At 43.3% G+C, this 24026-nt stretch overlaps 1 protein-coding gene across 2 annotated transcripts in view; it reads right to left on the minus strand.

Annotated features, from left to right (window-relative positions):
* The window catches only part of PAK5 (p21 (RAC1) activated kinase 5), a 284443-nt gene that overhangs the window by 18482 nt on the left and 241935 nt on the right, over positions 1-24026 (minus strand). For both annotated transcript variants that reach the window (XM_032859178.1, XM_032859176.1), the window contains 3 exons: positions 21557-22342; positions 5289-5780; positions 3028-3161 (listed from right to left, as the gene is read on the minus strand). In XM_032859178.1, the coding sequence (XP_032715069.1) occupies positions 3028-3161; positions 5289-5780; positions 21557-22342 (1412 nt within the window). The remainder of the gene's footprint in view (positions 1-3027; positions 3162-5288; positions 5781-21556; positions 22343-24026) is intronic.

Genomic DNA, 24026 nt, shown 5'->3' on the forward strand with positions numbered 1-24026 from the left:
AGTGTGAGGCTCAAGCCAGATAGCAAATGTGAAAGAGCTCCTTAAATAGTCATGCCAACAGAGGAGACTGTCAGGAGAGACAGAGGGTGTAACTGACGAGAGTCCAAATTCAAGGACAGCCTTGGAAAATCACCCCGGGGAACTCATAATTCAGCAGGACAAGGAAATGGATGGCCCTGAATATGTGTCAGTCTTCTTGATGCCAGCAAACCATGTCTGAGTAAAATTAAGAGTCCAAAGTAAAATCCAAGGAGGTGGCCAATTAGGAGAAGGTCAAAGGTGTAAAGAGAATGGGTAACCTTTCTCTTTGAAGACGCTTCTTCCAGCAATGTCTCATTCTCCTACTAAGGCAGGCAAGAAGAAAATGTTCTTGTCTGAGAGACTTCTGTGCTCTTGGTTTTGTGTGAATGGGTTGGTCATTGTGCTGGATTGTGAAAACAATGGCTAACAACTCCCACATCTGCCCACCACAGAGCCCTCGGAGACTTAGAGCATCATCAGCAGGGATAAGCTCAAATATACCTTAAAAATAATTCAGGAGCAGGAATCACCTTTTTTAATAAAATTCATTTTTCTAGGATTTCATGGGATTCCAGTTATTTGAAGCAGGCATTAAAATAGTTTACAGGTCAGCAACAACAAAAGTTAATGGAATCTGAGCCCCTATCAGTGACTGGAAAAATCACCTTTAATTGGCATATGTGACAAATAGTACTGATTCTGAATTCAGTGGCTTTGAAATGTATAAGACCCACTGTAGAAAGACGGTGCTTTCCTACTTCTGCAGAGAGGAAGCCTGAATTGGGATTAAAGATGCCTCAGTTCTGGAATCAAATCCAAACTCAAATCCTGGCTCTGTTTCTTAGAGGTTACAGGAGTTAATGTTTGAAGTGTTTGGCACTTGCCTTTGCCTTCTAGGACCCTCTGTTCCTGGAAACCAGTAGGATGTAATTTAACAAGATGCTAGGTAGGGCTAAAACATTGGTATCCATAGGAAATGCCCGAGTACCTGGTTACCTTGTGTATGGTCAGTCCGGGTAGAGCCTGAGATTCTGCATTGCTAACAAGCTTCTAGGTGATGCTGATACTGCTATTCTCCAGACCACACTTTGAGTAGCAAGGGGTTATTTTATTAATCACTCAATCATTCAGTAAAGCCTTTATTGAATATCTACTATAGGAAAATCTCTCCAAACAACTCAAGAATTAAATTCTAAACTTAAGATTCAAAGGATTTCAAGTTCTAAATATTCAAGAGTTCCTTGACATACAACTTCTCTCCACTCCCTGGAGCTCTCTGCCTTCATCCACAAAACTGGATGGAGAGGATTAGAGAACACAATGGATTCCAGAAAGGCTAGCTCTTAAGTGGATCCCACTGACACACAATAAAAACTGAAAAAAACTGTGACAAAAGGGAGAGCTCTAAAGAGACATGTGTAGTTATCTGAAGTTTTTTGGGGCAGGAAAAAAAAATCCTCTCCTCTGGATATATTTTTATTAATTGTTTTAGATGCAAGTCACATTTGTCTTAAGCTTAGGTTTCTTCAGTATATTTGTTCCTTTAAGTTAAGATGATCTTATATACTTTGGGGAGGGTTGGGTCCTATGGGTTTATTAACAGGGATCTGCCATCTGAAATGGTGGTGATAAACCTTCAGTGTCTTCCCTTATGTTCTTTTGTTTTTAGGTGGTCTACTGAGACTGAGAGCTGTAGAAGGTCATGATTGAAACACCGCCTGATTTTAGGGAGAAACAGCATATTCTGTCTCTCACAGTGTCCCTCAATACCTTCTTACTACCTTGCTTCTCCCCTATTTTTCACCTAGATTCACTTACAGTTTAGGCACCATTTCAGTGATATTGGCTAACATCCAGTGCCTTTCCTTCTTGACAATCATCTCTTATCCCTTTGGAGCGTTATTTTCTACCAAGAGCAAATTTATAAAGTTTCCCAAATGTAACATTTGTTTGTTTGTTTGTTTTTTAATATGTCTGTTCCTTAGAACCTTGCTTCTCCAATGTGGTCCGTGAACATGGATTGGCGTCATCTGGGAGCTTGTTAGAGTAGAATCTCATGCCCCCTTCTATTGAATCAGGATCTGCATTTTACTAAGACCCACAGGTAATTTGTATGCATATTAAAATCTGAAGAACACTGTCTTAGCACATATTTTGTCTACCTTCAATGCCCATTTCCTCCCACTTGCCTTCTTAGCAAACTCTTACGCAACTCTCAAAACTCATCTTGGTTAACCCCTTATATTGGAAATCTTTATTTTCCCTGTTAGAGATACTCGGGTATTCTTTGCTGCTTCAATATATCTTTCTACTACTGAACAGATATTATAATATATTTATTTCTAACCTGTGACATCCTTGAGGGAATATATTTGAGACTTTAATTGTTTGTATCTTTTGTGTCCCCAGCACTCAGGAAAGAGCCTGGCACATAAAAGGTGATCAAGACACACTTAATTCAATGACCACAACTGACACATCAGGGAAGCAAGTAGCAGAGGTAATAATGATAATTAACCATTGTTACTTGCAAGACTATTTAAAAACAGAATCGAAGAATTTCAATTATGTAGGTTTCTTATTATAACATAAAACTTTGACTCATCTTCCATCTGCCTCTTCCTCACTCAGGTACCCTTGGTGGTATTACTACAGAGCAATAGCATAGCAACTCAGAATAAAATTCGGTTTTAGCAAAATACCTAAGAATGGGAAATTCTATTGTTTGGCACCAAAAGTCTTTTGTCATCAGTTTGCTGACTTAAAATCATTAGGTGTTAATGAACTTCTGGAGGACAAGGAGAATGTTAACTGAATGAATGAACTAAACATACATGATATTACAATAGGCATTTAGGGAATTTAAAGAAAAAGGGTTGTCATACTCCCTGACTTCAAAGGGCTTTCAATTTAAAAAGAGTTTGTAAAAATAGTCGTTGAGGGCTTACCCTGGATAAGAAATAATAAGCATTTGGAATTATTTGTCTGGAGAATGAAGAGACATACCTGGTATGAGTGACAATGTCTGTCAAGGCACCACCTTCTAGAAATTCCATGACCACCCAGAGCTCATCGCCGACAAGGTAGCTGTTGTACATGTCAACCACGTTGTCATGGTGGTAATCCCGCATTATCACAACCTGGGCAAATGGAAAGATGCTTTTTGACTTGTGATGGTGAGATTTGGCTTTCTGTTCTCTTGTGGCCACAACTGTGCTGTGAGTATAACTGATTAAGAAATACTGATGGGGGGGATTTATTCAGGAGTCTACAATAGACAAAAAGACAGGATTGAGGGTAGCTAGCAACAATGAAAGGAATCCAGTTAGTCAATTCAGAGAAAATGATAGTGCAACCAGATGCTAGGTTTGGGGATAATGAGATTGAAAATAGGGAGAACTCTGGCAAGGTTTGTACTTACAAGAGGGAGTTTTGTTGACTGTTTGCGTTGAGGGGGAGGGTATAAACAGATATCCCTAAGGGTCTCCTTTAGAATGCACTGTTCATACTCCACCATTGTTTAATCTGGCAAAAGTCACCAATTCTAAATGGTAAATGAAGAGCAGGTCTCACAAGTGAATGAAATGAACAGTAGGAGTGGGGCCACATGAGGCTAACTTAACATCTTGGGAGGAGGTCTGGATTGAGTGTAAGAGAGGTTTGGGCTGAATACAAAGGATAGGTCTTGAAGGTAAAAGCAAACATGATTCAGGCATATACAAGGTTAACTTGAACTTACCAGAGAGGGCTTTCAAGCATTGTTGCCCCACGGCTGCTTCTGGTGACATTTTCAGATTTAACATTAATTAATAAATTACAAAATTATCTACATTATGTTGTCCTGGCTGTTCTGGCACTGTGATTGGGAAATAAGTTCCAGAAATCAGTGTTGTGGAAGTGACAAGCTGAAGCCCACTCACCTGGAGCTGTCTTTGCAATGTGGAACATAGCGAGAAAGTGAACACCCCTGGGGGTTGAAGCCATATGTGGCTTCATGTGAGCCTCCATAGAAGAAGAATCCAAAGTCATTCTTGATTGCATTTTTATAATGTCTGTTAGGAGATGTGTGTGGTCCATCCTTTGCTAGAGACTGACATATTATCTAACATTGGAATCCTCACTTGCTATCTTTAAGACCTAGATTTTCCATCCACGGAAGCTCATCTCTCTTCCCTAAATGCTCATAAAATCAATAGAGGAATATTACTCCAAAATATTTTATGTCCCTAGACATAGGTATTCATGTTTTTCCTCCTATGTGCATTTTAGAACTTTCAAGTAATAAATGTAAAAGGCAAATAAACTGGAAAAATATGTTCAACAAACACATAGAAAAGGGTTAATTCCTTAATATATCAAGAGCTCTCACTTATCAATAAGACAAATGTTACCACCCTAATTGGAAATTGTGCAAAGGACATATAGTTTAATAAAACAAAAATGGCCTAAAAACATATACAAGTAATTTTACCCTCACTAGTAATAATAGTGTTAATTAGAGCAGGAAGATTTACTCATGTCTATCAGATTAACAGAGATAATTTGACAAGTATCCAGTGCTAGGGAGAATGAGACAGGACCGTCAGTGAGGGTCCGCATTGTTAAAAACTTTCTGGAAGTCGGTATTGTATATTACTTTCTCTAAAGAGAACAAAATACAGAAAGGAAATCCTGAAATATTAATGTGGGCTATTTCTTGGTTGTGAGATTATGGGACATTTTCTGTATTTTCGCTATTTTCCACAGGAAGAATTCATTATTGCATGTATCTTAAAGTTCTAAAATAGTGGTAATCCACTGGTAAACTAACCTCTGTTTACTGAGATTAAAAAAAAAATGGCTACAAAGGGCAAACATGGTATCACAATCATGTATATACACCCTTGTGGACAGTGTAACATGAGTCTTTGGAATCTGCTAGAATTAAAATCCCAGCTATGCCATTGACCTGCTGTGTGACCCTGGGCTAGTCACTTCACCTATCTGAGTCCAGATTTCATCATGGCCATGGTGGTAGCATCTTTCTGTCTCACAGGTTGTGTGAATCAAGCCAAGGTCAGTGCTTAGCATGGTGACTGATCCACATGAAGCTCTTTAGAGAACCATAACCCGCAGAGACAAAGACCAGAAGGAAGGATTATGGGAATGTGATCTTTGTATTTATATTTTCGGTGCTTTCTGAGGTCCTGAACCCTACAGGTAATATTTTTGAAATGGGAAGTAAACATTACACAGGAGAGAAAGAGTGATCTGAACACACCATCTACCTCATTAAAAAGTAGTTCTCGCCTCTGTTGCTTCCGGAGGTCCATCTTCTTCACGGCGACTTGTTTCCCTGTATGTTTCTCGGTTGCGATGCACACGATGCCGGTTGACCCTTCTCCGATCTTGATAAAGTTGTCCAAATATTCCCTGGGGTCTCCTGGGCTGACCACCAGCTGTAGAGCAGCCCGAAACTGTTCATGGGACACCCTGGAGGGCTGCTGGTCTGAAGAGGAGCCCCAGCTGGGTGGGGGGTAGGTGCTGGATGAGATACTCAGGGAGCTCAGGTAAGAAGCTGTGGAGATGTACTGGGAACTGGTCTGCAGGGAGGGGTGGTGGTACAGGGTGGCCTTGTGGTACCCAGATGGGTACTGGTGGCTGCTTGAGGAATAGCCTGCTTTGCTTTGACTTTGAGGTAGTTTGGCGGGGCCCCTGGGGTAGGTGTCAGACCCTGACAGTGGAGGGCTGAGGACCATCTGTGCTCGATCGTAATCCACCTGGGAAGACAGACACAGATGGAGAGGATTCACATGCTAGATCTGAATGCCGCAGTGAGCCAAGCCACAGCTGGCCTGACTGAAGAGCACGGTACACGAGATGGTTGTGGGTGATGCTTGCCTTGTGAGGTCCGAGCTTGCTCTTGCTTCTAGACCCTTTACCTACCCTACAACCTCCCCATCCAGCTGCTCTTTTCCTCTTTCCCCTTTTTCCCTTTTCCCCTTTCCCAGAAGCATGGATGCCTGAGGAGCTCAGTCAGTTAAGTGATTTAAGCATCGGCCTTCGGCTCAGGTCATTATCCCAAGGTCCTAGAATTGAGTCCTACACCGGACTCCCTGCTCAGCAGGGAGCTGGCTTCTCCGTCTACTGCTCCCTCTGCTTGTACTCTCTCTGTCAAATAAATAAAAAAAAATAATAAAATAAAATCTTAAAAAAATATAAGAAAAATCCCCAGAAGCAGACTATGAGACCTGAATTTAAATGCAAGTAGTGGAAGGTGATTCCAGGAGTTATGAAGTGAAGACAAAGAAGGGAAAAACCGATGAAGGGTGAGTCATTGAGTGTGATGGCTAATTTTTATGTATTATCTTGGCTAGGCTATGGCATCTGGTTATTTGGTCAAAAACTAGTCTAGATATTACAGTGAAGTTATTTACTTTTTAAAGATGTGCTTAATATTTAAATCAGTAGATTTTGAGCAAAGCCGATTGTCCTCCATAATGTGGGTGGGCTGTATCCCACCAGTTGAAGGCTTTAAGTGGAAGGATTGATGTCATCCCCAGAGGAGAGACTTTGTGTACACATACACATCCCCTTACATTATCTCTCTGGTGAACCCTAACACACACAGCACGTCACTAGTCAAGCAACTGGAACCTAATTCCACCAGGTAAGCGTCCACTCTGGGAGACTATGTTAAGCATGTACCTTGGAGCTGTCCCATCTGAGGGGCCAAGAGCTGGGGTATTTATGCACTGCCTCCCTTCAAAACATTGTTTAACACCTAATTCCATGAATATTAATTTCCTGGCACTTGTGACTTCCCATGTCCTGGGCTGAGCAGGCTCCAGTGGGTAGTGACAGCTCTTAGACCAGAATTTCTCAGCCTTGGTACCATTAATTCTGGGGTCCAGATAATTATCTGATGTGGGTGACTGCCCTGTGTGTCCAGGATGTTCAGCATCATCCCTGGACTCTACCCACTAGATGCCAGTAGCAGGCACTTCTTCCAGTTAGGACCAAAAACATTGCTCGAGATATTGCCAAATGTCCCCAGAATACGGGCAAAATTGCTCTTGGCAGAGAACTACCACCTTAGACAAAGAAAAGCAGTGTTGGCAGACAGAAACAATAGGTGGATGAAGGGAAAAGGTTGGGGCACCAACTGTACCCACTGCTCCTAGGAAAGGACCTTATCCACTCAGGTGAAGCACAGGGCAAGTTTTAGTTAAAATGTGCCTTATCCAAAGTGTTATTTGGTTGTTTAGACCCTATTTTCTTTTTTAGGAATAAAAGATCCCATCTCTCATTAAAGGATGTTAGTCTTCAGTGAGAAATCTCGGGGGTAGAATGCTTTCCCCATGCCTTTGAACTCATATACTAGAGGAGAGTATGGGCCATACACATCACCTAGCAGGTATAGGTAAAAGGGAAAACCTGATTTCCTGTACTAAGCAGCTTTTCAGTATGGAATATATGGTAAACACATGCAATGTTCTCATCAAATAAGTGGAAATATAATTGAGACTAGCCAAAATTTGCAGGAGCATGTGTGTGAAAGCCAATTTGGTCATCCCTCAAAAGGATTCTGGCAGAGAACATTCTACTCTAGTTATGAAGACTGGATTGAGGGAACTCAGTGGAGAATAAGGAGGGCAGGCAAAGCAGGGATGGGAAGAGTCAGTGAGGGGTTTATAGGACACTAGGTGTACATTCTAGCAATCACTCCCTAGGAGGGATCAAGAAGGACCTCTGACTAGCTCTGGAACAACTAAGGTCACATATGGTAAATATACCACAACATAACACATTCACCTCTTTGCCCAGGACAGAAGGCACTACTCAATCACTGCACTCTTGTGTGATATCCTGATGACAACACAGTGCTGGGTACACAGAAGGTGCTCAAAAAGATTTTTGACTGGACTTCAGGCTCCTTATTAACACAGCACTCTAGGAAGTCTCTACCACTCTACTGGGATGTACATGAAATGACATGGACATGTCTCCAGGCCCCATCCACCCCAAGGATCTAGATCTACTCTAATATCGTAGCTACTGGCCACATATAGCTACTTATATGAAATAAATAAAAAAATAAAACTAAAATAAAAATCTGGATCCTCAGTCATATTAATCACATTTTAAGTATCTAATAGGCATCACATTGGACAGCGTAGATACACAACACTTCCACCATTGCAGTAAGTTCTATTGGGTGGTATCTTTCCAAATAAGCCCGTTGTTCCCATGTAGTACATTCATTAATTCATTTAGTCCACAAATTAATCCTTGAGCTACTATTATGTGCTAGGCATCATTTCAGGTTCCACAGGAAGGTCCAGCGATAATAAAAATGGATGGTATTTGTGCCCTTGTGGGGTTTATATTCTAGAGAAGGAGACAGATAATAAACAAGAAAACCAGTAAGTCTGTAGTATGCAGTCCAGTAGTAATAGAGATATGAAGGGAAATAGAGGAAAGGATTTAAGATGAATGAGTAGAAATCTGGCTGACACGAGGGAATAGGCCCAATGTCTATGTGGAGAGGGGTCATCTGGGCAGAGGGCACACACAGGATTCTAGGCAAATACAGCCTTCACAAACAGCACAGGGACTCTTCTGGTATGAACGATGGCCAGAAAAGAAGCCAGAGGGATGATCATGTAGGTCATAGTAAGGGCACTGGTAATCACTCTGATTGATGTGGGAACCACTACAGTTTTCTGAGGAGAGAGGAGTGATATGAGCTTGATGTTGATCTCTAGGTGCTAGAGGAGAAGAGACCTTTGGGGCAAAGGTGGAAACAGGGATGCCAATTAGCTTATTGTGGTCAATGTGAGTTGAGATTAGAGAGGGTGCTATAGTTGGGATAAGAAATGCTGGGGCCTATGGTAGGATCTGAAGATAGAGCTGGCACGATTTCTGTTGGATTGGATTAAAATGTGAAAGGAAAGAATCAAAGATGACTCCCAGGATTTTGGCCTGAGCAACAGGTCATTTAATGGTCTGAGGAGTAGCAGGGCAGGGCTAGTCTCGTGAAGTGTGACAATCAGCCCCCATCCAAGATGGAGTCTGAGGATCCTTGTGTAGTCTTCTCCTACACCATATCAGGCTCCTCTGTGGGATCAAAAGAATACGATGGAAGTGATAGCCAGTGCCTTCTGGGACCAAGAAAGATATCGTGGCTCCATTGCCTTCTGTCTTGGATTGCTTGCTCTGACTCTCTCCTGCTATCACGTCATGAGGACACTCAAGAATCCTATAGAGAGGCTGAAGGACAAAACCTCCTGCCAAGAGTCAGAAACTGAGGCCTTCCTCCAACAGCCACGGGAACCATCCTAGAAGTGATTGTCTGGCCCCAGTCAAGCGTTCAGAGGATTAGCTCCAGCAGACATCTTGACTGCCACCTCTTGAGAGTCTCAAGGCCAGAATCATGCAACTAGTTTAGTCACAGAAAACTGACCCAAAGAAACTATGTGAATGTTTATTATTGTTTAAATTCATTAAGTTTTGTGATAATTTGTTTCAGAGCAAGAGGTAACTATTGCATGGTAAAGCCAAGAATTCTGGCATGGCCATGTTCAGATTGGGAGAACTATCAAGGATTCATGCAGAGATGTTGCTGAGGGGGCTTAGACATGCTTTGAGTCTAGGAAAGAGCTGAAACTAATGCCATGCACCTGGGAGTCATTGGTGAGAATCATACCGTTAGTTGGTATTAAAAGTCAAGATGTTGCATGTGTGAGAGAAGGTCCAAGGATTCCAACATTCAGAGACCAGAAAAAGCAAAAGGATGTTGCATAAAGGAGCAGAAAACTGGCCAGTGATACAGGAAAGAAATGAAGGGGCTAGGGGGTCCTGAAACCAAGGGAGGAATACATTTCAAGGAGGAAAGAGTAGTGAGCAATTTGGATGCCAGAGAAAAGTGAAGTAGGATGGGGTATATTGGTCATTGGACCTGGCAATATGGCAGTTGGCTAGAAGAAGGCAGGTGTCTCAAGCTCCTGCTCCAACACACAGCATGAACAAATGTCTATTCCATGATCTGGCAGCAAGAGCTGTACACAGTGGGCTCCTTAACATTGTTGCCATGGCACCGTTCTCACTTTTGTCCCATTCACTGGCTCCCAAGTGACAGTGCAGCCCCTCCCAGTCTGGAGAACACCATCATCAACTCAGGTGAGCTCACCAGTTAGACGGCCTTGCACCAACCAGCAGAAACCAGCAGGAACCAGGCTACTGCAAAGCCAGCACCCTGTCCTGATTGTTCAACAGAGAACACATGCTTTTGAGGGACATACATAGGGTTCAGCTCTGACTCTGACAGCTTTGTTAAATCACTGAACCGCTCTGAGCCTCAGTTTCCTTATCTGTAAGAGGAAATCATAAATACCTCCCTCATAGGGCTTTAAGGAGGCTAAACTGTGGCAACCCAGAGCGACCTGGTGTCTAGGAAAACAGGCTCTTGGTTCAAAAACCTTGCTGGCCGTTTACCAGTTGCATGACATCAGGCAAGTTATTTCAACTCCTGTGCTTCAGTTTTCTCACCTGTAAAATGGGAGTCATCACAATAATAATGACTTCTTTAGTCACTTTGAGCTCTAAAGGACAAAACACACATCAAAAGATTTGCATAGTGACTGGCCAATACATTCAAGGCTCTGGTATCATTATAGAAAGTCCTTAGCAGAGTGGGAACATCAGAGAAAATAAAGAGTAAAATATTAAAAAAACAAACCCAACCAGCCAGCATTTATTGAAGATAACGTACCAATAGCGTATGTATTCCTAAACACCAGTCCTCAAAACAATCAGAAAAGGTGCTTTGAATTATAATATATTGAACACCACATTATAATTAAGATGCTGTATTTGGAATGATGCTGATGTTTTGCTAAGCCTTTGGATCTGGGCTATATACAGGAAAAATGGGGGTGTTTATGTGAGGTGGGAAGGGGGAAGAAAATGTCAGTGTAAATTAAACAACTGGGTTCTTCCCTTAAATTAAGTCTGAGATTAGCTAGGCCCAGGCTAATTACAAGGCCAGCATGTGAGGCAAGTGGGGGCCATGACTTTTATTTCTGAAAGTATGTCCTGGGAGCTATCACACGCCAGCATCCCCCAGTGTCTTCCATGGAGGATTGGCGCCTGTACGTTAAGTGAAATTGAATTCATTCCCCACAAGCATGTATAACTGATCTCCGAAGATATATTAAAAATAAGGAAGCTGTATCCAAGAGGAGTCGCAGACATCGCTCCACATTGCCTTGGGCCACTTTTCTTCTTTATCGACTGTCAACAGCATTATCAGCGTCTGGTCTTGGCAGCCAGTGTGTGGCATAAAGAAGAGGAGCCTCGCCTGCATGAACGGGACCATTTCCAGTCAGAGAGGAAAGGCTGAGTTGTTCACTGGGAGCTAAAGGTCTTGGAAATTAGGTCTTCGCGACAAAACCGTGCTCTTGTTTTTCATGGCTGCCAGTAAGAGGCACAGATTCAAAGAAATAATGATGGATGAGGAGGAACCACTCTCATGAGGGATCATTTTTGGAACCAAGCTTGAGGTGTACCTACAGAAGGAGAATTGACTGCCTCCCCATTGAGAGAACATGGGGTCCTCCCTCCGGGCTTCCATCCGCTCAAGGAGAAGATGGCAGACAGATAGCTGACTTTGGGAAGGTGAAGGGGATGAGTGACCTTGTTCAGGCCCACCATGTTGCTGACTTACAGCCCTCAGTTGGGTCTTAGTGACCCAACTGGGGGTTCCATGATGATATTGCTAGCCTGCATATTTGTGGCACCCTCATTCTTTTTCTGAGAGCCAAGAAGGGGGCAATTTGTCCCATTTAATTGTTGATAAAATGGGAGGTTCAGGGAGGTGAAATTGCCACCTACCAGCAATCCAAGGCAAATGGCCCCATAACCCTAAGAAGATTGTGCAACCTAGTTCTTCTGCTCTGGTCTGTCCTTCACTCTCAGGGAGGGTGTCTACATGTCCCAGATGCAAGGCACACTGGCATCGCAGGCTTGGTTTCTTGCCTGCTTTGGCATTTCTACCATTAGCTGTCACCTCCTCAATCTGTATTATCAAGGCTGGGGCACTCACTCCTGGAGAAAATGCAGGAGCATGTCACTGGGAGCCCAAGGACAGCCCCTTCCATTCCCAACTGCTCTGTTAGGAGTCTATCCTTGTAGGAGTGATACATATGAGTATTAATTCTATTCGACATTCGTTGAGTGCTTTCCACGTGCATGGGAGACTGTTCTCAGGACTTTATATATGTGAATGCATTTAAACCTCAAGTTAAACAATGAGACGGGCCTCATAATTGTCCCATTTTACAGATAAGGAGACGGAGGCAGAGAGATTTTAAGCAGCTCATGCAAAGGTCCCAAAGCTATTAAGAGGCACAGTTGGGATTAAATCCAGATAATGTCACTTCAGAACTTGGGCCTTTGATATGTTCTCAGACTTATCCTTCAATGATAAGAAGGTAGACATGATCAGGACAGAGGTGGGCATGGTGTGGAAAGAAAACTACAGAGCAAAAGTCTGGTTAGGGTGTTTCCCTGGGGGCTCAGCTGTCTTCTGGGGGCAGCTGGGAGCAAGATACAAGAAATCCAAGGGCCAGAAAATGATGAATGATAATGCCTGGCTGGGGGAGCAGGGTAGTAAAGGAAAATTAAGTTGTTTTGTTTGAACAGTCTTGCTTTAGAGGAACCAACTCCAAATACACAACAAAGAAATAACCATCATAGCAAAATGAGCTGATCATCTACGTACAGAATTTATTGCTTTCATTTTCACATTGGCCAGATCAGAACTTTGTGTTCAGATATAATAATGCCCTTTCTTCCTCTAAGAAGCAAGCAAGCCTAAGCTTTCTTCCATAACAAGGCCTCCTGGCCCTCTTACGTGGCTCTTAAACAGTTCTAATTATTTCATTGTCCTACGCTAAATCATCATGATGTCCTATATTTGGAAGTAGGTGAAAAAATCTGATGTACCCATATATGTTGTTTTGCACAGACATGAACCAGAGTTCATGCATGTAAACACAGGAGTAAAACCTGACCTGTGTGATTGTTTTTACAACCTGACTTTCAAATATATTCTTAAAAAAAAAGAGAGAGAGAGAGAGAGAACATTTGGAATATAGTTTCTTGAGACAGAGGTAGGGTTTAATTGTTGAGTGAAACCATAATAGAGTGGAGTTGGAGCCAGCGAGAGGTACAGATATTTAATGAGCAAATCCAATGTACCTCCCACCACCCGCACCATTTCCAAAATATCGATGGACAGACATTGTTCACCTTTGAGGATTTATCGCAAGGGCATGGGATGGGGACTGGGAGCAGGGGTAGGAAAGTCACTATGCAGGAGGGAGGACAATAAACACCAGAAAGGCGTTCTTCCTAGCCCTCCCAAGAGAATGGCCTGGGGGGATTTTGTGAAGGAGTAACTTCATGGAAATGGGACTAGGGACTTTCAGGGGATTTCCATATGGAGAGAGGTAAGCAGAGAAGACCAGGTCCTTTTGCAGTTTATCCCCCATCCTGCCGAATGACATAGTGGCAGTGCTCGAGGGCCACTAATAGTTACCGAAAATCAAATACCGTCTGAAAAGGACTTATCTCTACAGGAATCTTTAAATGGTCGAAAAGAACATCAACGCAGTCTTGGTTTCCCTTCCTCCTTGAAACGTTTAATCACATACATTCCTAGTTTAGTTTCCATTTTCGTTGCCTTTTAGCATACCATTCCAAGGAGTTCTTTAAGAATGTGCTTTTTCAAGTCGAGTCAAACTCCATCAAAAAATAATGGCACAAAACAAACAAAAGGCTCTATCATCTGGGAATAAATAATCCGGGGCTAACGACTCAGCTGGACTACCCTTCCACAATGGGCACCAAGTCCCCAAGGACAGGGTCAGACACAGGCTTGCGATGTATCAAAATTATAAATAATTATAGCAATGAATTCATTTAATCAATCAATTTCACCAGTGGTGCGCAGGGGTGGACAGGGCATAAAACTCCACATAGCTATCAATTGCTCCGATTACAGCTGGCTGTCAGCCAGAATTCCCCTGATCCATGTTCGTTAAATGCACATTAATCTGAATTTGGCAGTGTAATCAAGGACCTAACTGAACTGTGAAATTGAATTCTGCAGTAGAACATCATTTGACCATTTTATGCCAAGGCTGGGGGGAAAAAAAAGGTTTGGTTGGGGGGAGGGCGAGAGAAAGAAAAGGATAAAAGGAAAAAAAAAAAAAAGATCCTGCCGCAACATCTATTTGTCATAGTGGCCTTCTGTACTGGTGACAGGGAGGCTATGGCGAGATCACGCTGGGCTGGCGGGGGTAGGGTGGTGGTGGGGGAGGGGCCCGGTGAGCATGTGTCTGTGCGGAAGGATCGGGGCGCAGGATGCTCCGTGAAAGATGGCGAGTCTCTCTTTCCACTGCCCACAGAGCTACAAGGGATGGGAGGCGGCTGCTGGCAGCTGCTTGAGCGTGGTGCTCCAATCCACCTTTTTTGAGTACAATAAAGCAGAGACTGCTCAGCTCAAAGAGGAAAAAAGCCAGACCGCGTGTTGTTCGCTGTACATAAATCAAACGTGGGATAAAAGGGAATCACAGACCCCTATTATCTGAACAGGGAAAGGACATCTTAAATTGTCCTTACTTGACTCAAAGGGAAATATATGAGGACCAGCCTTGGCTTTGGGAAAGGAAAAGGACTGCCTATAAGAATTCCAGAGAGAATCTGTAACTAGCTTTCTCTGCAGGGATGTTTTAGAGGCTGGCAATTAGGGAAAAGGGATTCATTCAGCCCTGTGTCTTGAATATGTATTTACTCTCCTGTGTCCCTCTGGCTGTGTCTTGCTGTGCTGATTCTCCCTGCCGTGGGCAGGACTGCCACTGATGGGGGCTGTTCCCCGCCTACCCTCAGGTGGGGGCACATTGCTGCATCCTCGTGGAACAGTGGCTGCTACTCCTGCTGGAGACAAGGCTTCAACACGTGCCCGTCCACAGTCAGTCTCCTCCGAATTACTTATTTTCATTTACACAATGGAGTGGCCTTGTTTCACCGATGACAAAGGGACACAACGCACGCTATGAGCTGCCATTGGATTTCGGTTAAGAAAGGCAAGCAGCACGCGCTGTCACTGCCAGGGAACAGTGGTCATGAGCCAGACCTCTGGGGACCTAAAGAATCAGGTGTCTGCTTAAGATTCTAACGCGGAGGACTTGAAAGTAGCTTAAGTTCTGGATAGTCAGACGCTGGCTGGATTTCCAAATTGCGTGTAGCAGACAGCCATTCACCATGTTTAGTGTTTGGCAAGGAACTCTCCCAAACCATGACGCTGGATTCCTAGTTAGGCATGTAGGAACTTACACCTTGTGACGTGAAGTTGGAAGAGTTGTGCTTTTCTTTGCCTTACAGAATATACGGCAAAAGGACGCTGAGAGAGTCTGGACACATGGCTTATGACCTGTACACGTAGGCAAAGCCTAGTTAAAGAAATGAATAGGTCTGCGCTCAGTCAGCAGGCTCAAGCGTACAGGTCTCTTCCTTCACCTCTGGACTGGTATGTCCAATTAACACCCCCCGCCCACACACACACTTGCTGTTCCAAACTCACAGAACGCATCTTCTGTTCAAGAGCAGATGACTCAGACCTGAGATCTGCCCCCACCTGCAGCAGTGGGGATGGGGAGGGGCGGTGTCTGTACCTCTGGGGACCGGCTGCCTGCTGCGGAATATGGTTCAAGTACATCAGGGCCTCTAAGACAGCCGGGACAGATACTGCCAGGTCAAATTAATTTCATTTTAATTTGGTAATGGAAAACTCACTCACAGTGACTAAAACACAATTTACTTTGAGCCAAAAGAACATTCGCGGAAAGATTTGTCTATTCATATGCAAAGGCCCCGTGAAGCCTGATGGATGGACAAGTCTTCGAGATGTTCTGAATCACCTCGTTGGATGTTTTCAGGTTTTATGAACCTTAATGAATATCCTATAAGAGCCTATACATAAAGAAAAAAGTCGAAATAATACCCATGGTTCTGTTAAGTGATTAGCACCTCTCTCTCCCACTCTCTCTCCCCCACCCCACTGACCTCTGATTTTTGCTGCAGCCCGTAAGATTTCCCAAGTATTGCCATCTTGTGACCCATTGGGTCCTAACAGGATCTCAGCAAGACTTCAGCTGGGATAAGGAACTGCAGTTTTGTCCCTGGACCTTGGCTGAATCTGGGTGTGCAAGTGTTACAGAGAACAGTGAGTCCTTCAATTACTGGTGCAGGAAGGCTGAACACACCGCCTCAGCTGCTTTTCCCTTCCCGGGAAAGCAGAGTGACAGCTAAGCAGTGGAAAGAACCATTGTACTGGTGACCCCAGAAGAAAGATCTGGGGAATCCTGCCAGTTTTTCTTATACCCTCTATCTTTGCTCAGATCCCTTTAATATGTCATCTGTTTGGGCTGTGCTGGGATACAGCACTGGTCACTTGGCTGCCTGGGACACAGGAGATGGTAGGCGTAACATGGAGGGGTTGTTTAGCAAGAACCTTCATTGTAATGACAGATGTAGTTATGGATAGTGCTTCTTGCTTGAATGTTGCTGGATACTCTGCTCTCTCTTAACATCCGGGAACTCTGAGAATTTCATACCCATTCTAGAGGGTAGAGCAAGCAGTAGGGTGATGGGGTTGGGATCCTCAGGCTAGCTCACTGAGGTGTGGTGGGGCCTTGAGGAAGTCACACAGCTATTCTGGCCTTCTGTGACCTGCATCTCTGAGGTGAGGACGGCAGAACTTATTAGTCTATACGGAATGGCTGTGAGGTCAAAGTTACATGGAACTTGTTCTCATATGTTGATAATATGTAAAAGGTTCCATGGCTGGTGTTAGCAGATCTGGGGACATGTTTTCCAACCAGAAATATGTCGGGGAATCGGGGCTAACACTGAGCGTCTGCTGTGTGAGGACTCCTTTACATTTACTCATCTGTTTTCATCTGTAGAAGAAGGTCAAAGTAGTCATGGAAACACTCTACAGAGGAGGGAACTGAGGCACACACAAGATCCTACAGCAGTAAGTGTGTGAATCCAGGGAACTGGATTCTAGATAGTGTCTCCTGTAATGGGTGAGAACATCTGGTTGTCATTCAGAAAACGGAGTAAGACCATCAGTCAAGGTAGAGTGAATGTGTATGAGTGTCTCAGGGAACTTCACTCTTAATGCCTCCTTTTGGTCTGTGGTCCTAGCTTTTCACATGGTCTGGGTGAGGCTAAAGAGATTCTCAGAGGATTTCCCCTCACTGAGAACAGAGAGAATCAAGCACATTCTCTGTGTGCCCCAAATCTGTGATTCATCACCAATTCTTCACCAGCGAGATGAGGGCTGCCTGTGGTGTGCACCTCTGGGCCCCAAGGCCTCATACCCATCTTTCTGGTCCTCAGTTTTCTTCTGGGGAAAAAGGAATATTCTGGAATATATAGACTGTGCAATCAGATGGACCTAATTTTGGGTCCTGACTCAGCTGTCTGTAAAGAGCTAGCCTCTGAGTCTCAGGTTTCTAACTGTAAAAGGGATATGATCTTGAAGTCTTCCAGCATTGCCGTGAGGGCTAAATCGCGTAGTGCTTACAAAATCCTTAGCTCGGTGCCTGGAGCACAGTAACCCTCAGCTTCATGTCACAGCTGTCTCCTGTCCACACGCTAGACCTACAGATTCATGTGTCGACTGTGTGCATTCATAAGTAGACTTCTGCTAATTATCAACTTATTTAACCCTCACACAACGTGATTATTCCCATTTTATAGACAGAGGAGTGGAGTTTAAGCCATTTACTCACCCAGGTTTAAGCCGGGGGTAGTTTATCTCTAGGACCTATACCCTTGAATGCCCAAAAGTACTTGCAAAATGGTTAGCTATGGAACAGTGATTTCTCAGCTGGGGCCAGCTTTGCTCCCTGCTGCCCCATAGGTCATTTGACGGTGTCTGGAAATAGCCTGGATGTCACAGGAAGGGATGCTACTGGCACGCAGGGACAGAAGCCAGGGGCGCTGCTTACCTTCCTCCAGTGCAGAGGGCACCTGCCTACAAGACAGAACCATCAGGCCCAGCATGTCCATAGTATGGAGGCCGAGAAATCCCGCTATTGAGTGGGACAGGACCACACTCCCCAAGGGAGCTTCATGGCTGCAGGTATTTAAAGGAGTTTGCAAGGTGAGGTGAATGCAAAGGCTATTCCTGGGCCACTGGGGATGTGTCTAATGTCTGGTGTAGGGGTTGAGCCTGGAGAGCTGGATGCCAGCTCAGCAATGAGTTCAGATGACTGACTGGGCTATTTCTGAGCCCCTCCAAGCCCCCAGATTCCTCAGAGGTGCAAGGCAGGCAAGAGTTCCTGCCTTCCAGGACTACGAGGCTCAACAAGGCAACATGTGTGTCTGGCATGCAGTGAGTGCTTAGTGAGCTGGCAGAACTGTGATTATGCGGGGGCGGGGGGGGTGCAGGGATGGGGGAGAGGAGCCTTCTTGGGGCTGGAGCCAGAGAGGGGACAGATTGCTGGGTCAGCACCAATACACGCGAGCTGGAGGCTGCCTGCTCCCTGGAGAACAGTGGAATGAGCAAAATCAAATGCCTGGTGACACTGTCTCTAGCCAGTTTCCCTTCCTGTGAAGCAGACTTGTCTGCAGGGGACGGTGGAAAGCATCCTCTCTCCACATCAGGCTGTTTTTATAGTTGTGTGATGTGGATGGATTTTGTTTGGCTTCATTTGTTGCCCAAGGTTTTATCTGCCCAGCCCTAGCACCAGACATTCAGAAGTAGGGAGATAGACGATACCTACAGGTTTATAACATCCTTGATTCCTGTCTTGTGAATGGGAAAATCAGGTAAGTTGACAGCACTGGAGGAGTTTTTTCTATGGATTAACGGTATTTTCTTCTCCATTAGGCCAAAATAGAAAACTGGTGTCTGTTAGTCTCTTTCTCACTTACGCATACCCATCCCTCCTCATTTTTGCTCTGTCTGGAGACCCACAAAAACTGCATGCTTTCATGTATTATCTGAGATATGAACATAACCCACCAGCTTCTAGGACTTTCCATGAGGCACAGCCAAATTATCTGAGTCGTGATCTCTATTTCTTCCCTCAATAGAAAATCCAAATGTGATTGGTAGATTTTTAAGAGTATAGCTCTAAAGTCACAGGCACCTAAGTCTTTTTAGAGAGATGTTATATTTTTAATCAAGTAAACATTTTAATTACTAACATGCCTCCCACCTCCTACCCTCCCACTAATTCTGCTTGTGATTTTCTCATGGGTCTCCTGTGAAATGGAACAGCAGCTTACATCTTTGGAGCCCTTGATTATGAGAGCTGAAAAACCCTTGGTAGAAGTTCCCAAGGGCTAGTATATTATTTATTTTTTTTCTGAGCCAAAACAGTTTCTGCTTTATGTATTTCTTTTCTGAGCCATAATAGTTTTCTGCATTGTTTCTGAGATTAACAAAACTAGATTTCAGAGCAGATCTGCTTTGCCTTATATTTGGAAGTCTGTAGGAAGAGGGATCTAGCAAGGAATGAATCAAATTATCCCCTCCCTCCATCCTCTTCCTATTCCTTTACTTAGCCTAGAGTTCTGGTGGTCACTGGGGCCTCTCATGGGTTTTACTAGCAAATGCAATTGAGCCCCTTAAATAACATATGCCCATATAAAGGGAAAAATGTACTAGGAGAAAGACCAGACCTGGATTTCATCCTTGTTTTGCAACCAACTAACTATGAAAACTTAAGCATTCTACATGACTTCCCTGTCTTTGTTTCTCCTTCTGTGAGATACCGTGGTCAGGGGTTGTGGAAGGGGTGGTGGTGGTGGTCCTATTAAATCCCAAATGCCTTTAGGGATTAGGCTAATGGGGAAAATGAATGAAGTGGGCTGGACAGGGCCTGTCCCCTCTAATGGGGAGTCTTTTTCTCTAGCCAATTCCATTCCCAGTGCTAGGTGAAAATGCGGTCCCAGGGGTATCAGATCATTCCCTCCCTCCCTTTTTTAAAGAGAAGCCTAAAACCCAGAAGTTGAAGATTTTAAGTGAAATATCTTGATTTATCAGAAGTTGGGAATGACTATTTGGTGGATAAAATAGATCAATGGACCAAATATGGCCCCAGGGCTGAAACATTATTTCCTCTGAACAGAACTTCCTCTATGATCTTGACCTAAACAGCTTCCTACCATGAGTGCTCAAATATGTCACACACACACAAAAGTCATATTTGATCCTAACTAGCCATAGCAATCCTGAAAAAGGAGAACAAAGCTTCCTGATTTCAAACTACATTACAGGGCTATAGAGATCAAAATAGGATGGTTCTGGCAAAAAAGCAGACTCATAGATTAAGAGAACACATAAGAGACCAGAAATAAACCTACATATACATAGTCAGTCAATTTTTGACAAAGTTGCTGAGAATATAAAAATGCAGAAAGGATAGTCTTTTCAGTATACAGTGTTGTGAAAATTGGACAGCTACATGTAAAAGAAGGAAACTGGACACCTGTCTTACACACATACAAAAATTAACTCAAAATGCATTGAAGACTTGACTGTAAGACCTGAAGCCATAAATTCTTAGAAGAAAAATAGGAGGTAAATTCCTTGGCATTGGTCTTGGCAATGATTTTTCATCTTTGACGCCAAAAGGCAACAATAGCAAAAGAAAACAAGTGGGACTACATCAAATAAAAAGCTTCTGTCCAGCGAAGGGCAAGATCAGCAAAATGAAAAGGCACTGATGGGATGGGAGAAAATATCTGCAAACCACATGTCTGATAAGGGGTTAAAAAATATATAAGGAACTCACCAACTCAATAGCAAAAATAAGAAACAAAAAAACAAACCAAATAACCCAATCAAAAAACGGACAAAGAACCTAAAAACACATTTTTCTAGGGATGATATACAAATGGTCAATGGTACATGGAAAGGTTCTAGACATGACTCACCATCAGAGAAAAATCAAAACCACAATGAGCTGTTACCCCCTACCTGTTCGAACGGTTAGTATATTAAAATTTAACTTTAAAATGAACTTTATTAAAAACTTACCATGTAATCCTGACTTTTTTTTTTCCTTTTCAACACATTCTTGTAAACTTTGCCAGAAGGCAGGAACCACTGTATTCTTCCATCTAACGGCTTACAATCATATGCTCCTTAACAGAGGACTTCGTATAATATGAGCACCCAATATTTAATAGTAGTGTATCAGGATAGCTTTCAAATAAAGATTTTTTTTTTTTTGGCCTTTTAATCAGAAACCCTGTAGGAGATCTCCAAAGACTTTGATTTTAATGAATAAATGGGCCTTGGCTTATATCCTCTGCCCTTGGGGCTTGTGGATAGAAATCAGGTAGGGTTTCAATATGGATTCTCACTTAAAAGCAAACCATCACATTAGAATCTGACTATGTGAGAAGGTCATGCTAGCACCGCATTTGTGGGGTGCCTGCCCATGGGAGGGAAGAAGAACTTTACCTTTGGAATGCACATTGTGGGCTCGGACAAGCGAGGGTAGGTGTAGGAGTTGTATGAGTGTCCTTGGGGGTGGGTTTTAAATGCACTTCCTCCGAAGGGCATCATAGGTTCCTGGAGCCCTGAGCCTGACCTGGACCTCTGCCGCATGGTGGGCTGAGGGCTGGTCTGATGCAGGTAGGACGACTTTGGCCTCCTATCATAGTCATCCAGGCTGGGTCCCCACTCGCTTTCGCTGAACGCCAGGCTCTCCTTGGAGCACCCACTGGTCCCCGCAGTTCTAGAAGGCATGAACTGGAATGGGTAATCTAGAGGGGAGCTGCTTGAGGCTCTCTGGTACTCCCACTTGAGGTCGCCGTATTCACTTGGTTTGCTCAGTGAGTCCAAGTGTGCGTGATAATCAAGGGGAAATCTGGCGAGATCGGATTTCCAAGGCTTCATCTCAGGATAGTGGGCCTCCCCGTGTTTGGTCTTGGTAACATGCCCGTTTTGCTTGGCCACGTGGCTGCTCTTGTAAAATGGATCCAGGTCATCGCCATATAGACTCTTTTCTTGATACTTCTCGGTTGTGTAGTCAGCAGTGGTATCAGATTCGCTGGAATACTGTGAGAAGGTGATGAAGCCATTTTCTTCCCGATGGCCTTGACCGTGGCTGGAGGCTCCCTGGTCTGGGGTAGGCGGGCTTTCCTTCCTTAGGGAGTTGGAGCGAGTCACGGAGATGTTGTCAAAGTCCTCTAGCAGGCCGTTGATGGAGGTTTCCTTGCACGGTTTAGTTCCTCTAACGATTGTCTGGGAATAGTAAAGGGAATGCCATTTAAAGAAAACACTTCATGCTTTCAAACTGATGCTGGAATCCCACCCCTATTCCATCTAATTTAAACCACAGAGGAAAAATGACTCCAGGGAATCCCCTAAAAAGTGATAATAAACAAAAATTGTTGACTGATTTCAGTGGTGAAATAAGCCACATATTCTTAAATTGCAAATGATCTTATGCTGCAAATTTTCTTTTACCTCACTCAATTGAGAGATCAATTAAACATCAAAAAGCCATTTAGAAGACTATATAAGATTATATAAGCAATTATTGTCTTATTTGCCAGTTTAGGGGAAACCTCCTCCCCACACCATCCCATCCTTAAATAATAAACCCTAACCACCTAACAATAGGCTGATTATAATTTTAAGTGTATAACTTGTAAGAAAAAAATCATATTTATTATTTTTTACATTCATTATTCAGATTATTTGCAAAACCAGCAAACACTGTCACGTGAGTATTAATATACCCAGAAATGAGTACACTTTTTTTTTTAAGCTTTTTATGGAAGACATGAAAATTGAAGTTACCAGATTTTAAGGAGGAGGAAGGCCCTTTCTGAACTGTAAGTAAGGAAGAGCATGAAGATTCCTTGGGAGATTTCATTTGTGATCACATGTGATATTCTCATTAATCATCTAACTGTAATGCCTCCTAGAGCCAGACTTTGGTATCATCATCGCTGACGTCCGGATGGCTTAGTAATTGACACAGTCATACTTGAAATCTTAGTGACAAACTGCCAGGCCCAAATGTTCCCTTTAACGAACTTAAATAACACCGGAATACCAGGAACAGCAAGAAATCACAAACCATTTACAAAGCCAGTCAGCTGTGCCTTCACAATGACAAGGTTTGCCGCAAAAGATGACGGGGGTGGATCAAAGAACAAAGAACAAAGTGTTGTGACTTCGGTCTTCCAGGATTTTAAGAGAAAAATACCTTTGAGCATGTAGCAAAGGAGTTCAAAATCATCTCAGTAGAAGAGAGGGTTTCAAACTAGAGGGAAAAGTCAAAGTTATAAAGCTTATACCTTATAAGATCAGTGTTTCTCAAAGTCTCCAGGATGAAAGCCAAGGTTTTGTTTTTCTCTATCCAATCAGTCCGGGACTAAGACTTTTGGTCTATACTCCTCTTTTAAATAAACTTTTATTTTTTTAATTTTTTTTAAAAGATTTTATTTATGTATTTGACAGAGAGAGACACAGCGAGAGAGGGAATACAGAAGAGGGAGTGGGAGAGGGAGAAGCAGGCTTCCTGCGGAGCAGGGAGCCGGATGTGGGACTTGACCCCAGGACTCTGGGATCATGACCTGAGTCACCCAGGTGCCCTTTAAATAAACTTTTAATTCTGGAATGGTTTTAGATTAACAGAGAGGTTGCAAAGAGAATATACGGAATATACTTATATATCCCTTACTGTACTTTTAATATCTTACACTGTTATTAACTAAACGTGAGCTCCTTTCCTAGTGTTCCAGGTTCCCATCCAGGATATGATGTGTCATGTCTCCTTAGTCTTCTCTGACCTGTGATAGTTTCTCAGATTTTCCTTGTTTCTGATGACCTTGCCAGTTTCAAGGAAGAGTGGTCAGGGGCTCCACAGAATATCCCTCAACCAGGAATGTCTGATATTTTTCCCATGGTTAAACTG

The sequence above is a fragment of the Lontra canadensis genome, unplaced genomic scaffold (genome assembly GCF_010015895.1).
Source record: "Lontra canadensis isolate GAN:19392208 unplaced genomic scaffold, GSC_riverotter_1.0 scaffold16, whole genome shotgun sequence".
NCBI classification, from domain to species: domain Eukaryota; kingdom Metazoa; phylum Chordata; class Mammalia; order Carnivora; family Mustelidae; genus Lontra; species Lontra canadensis.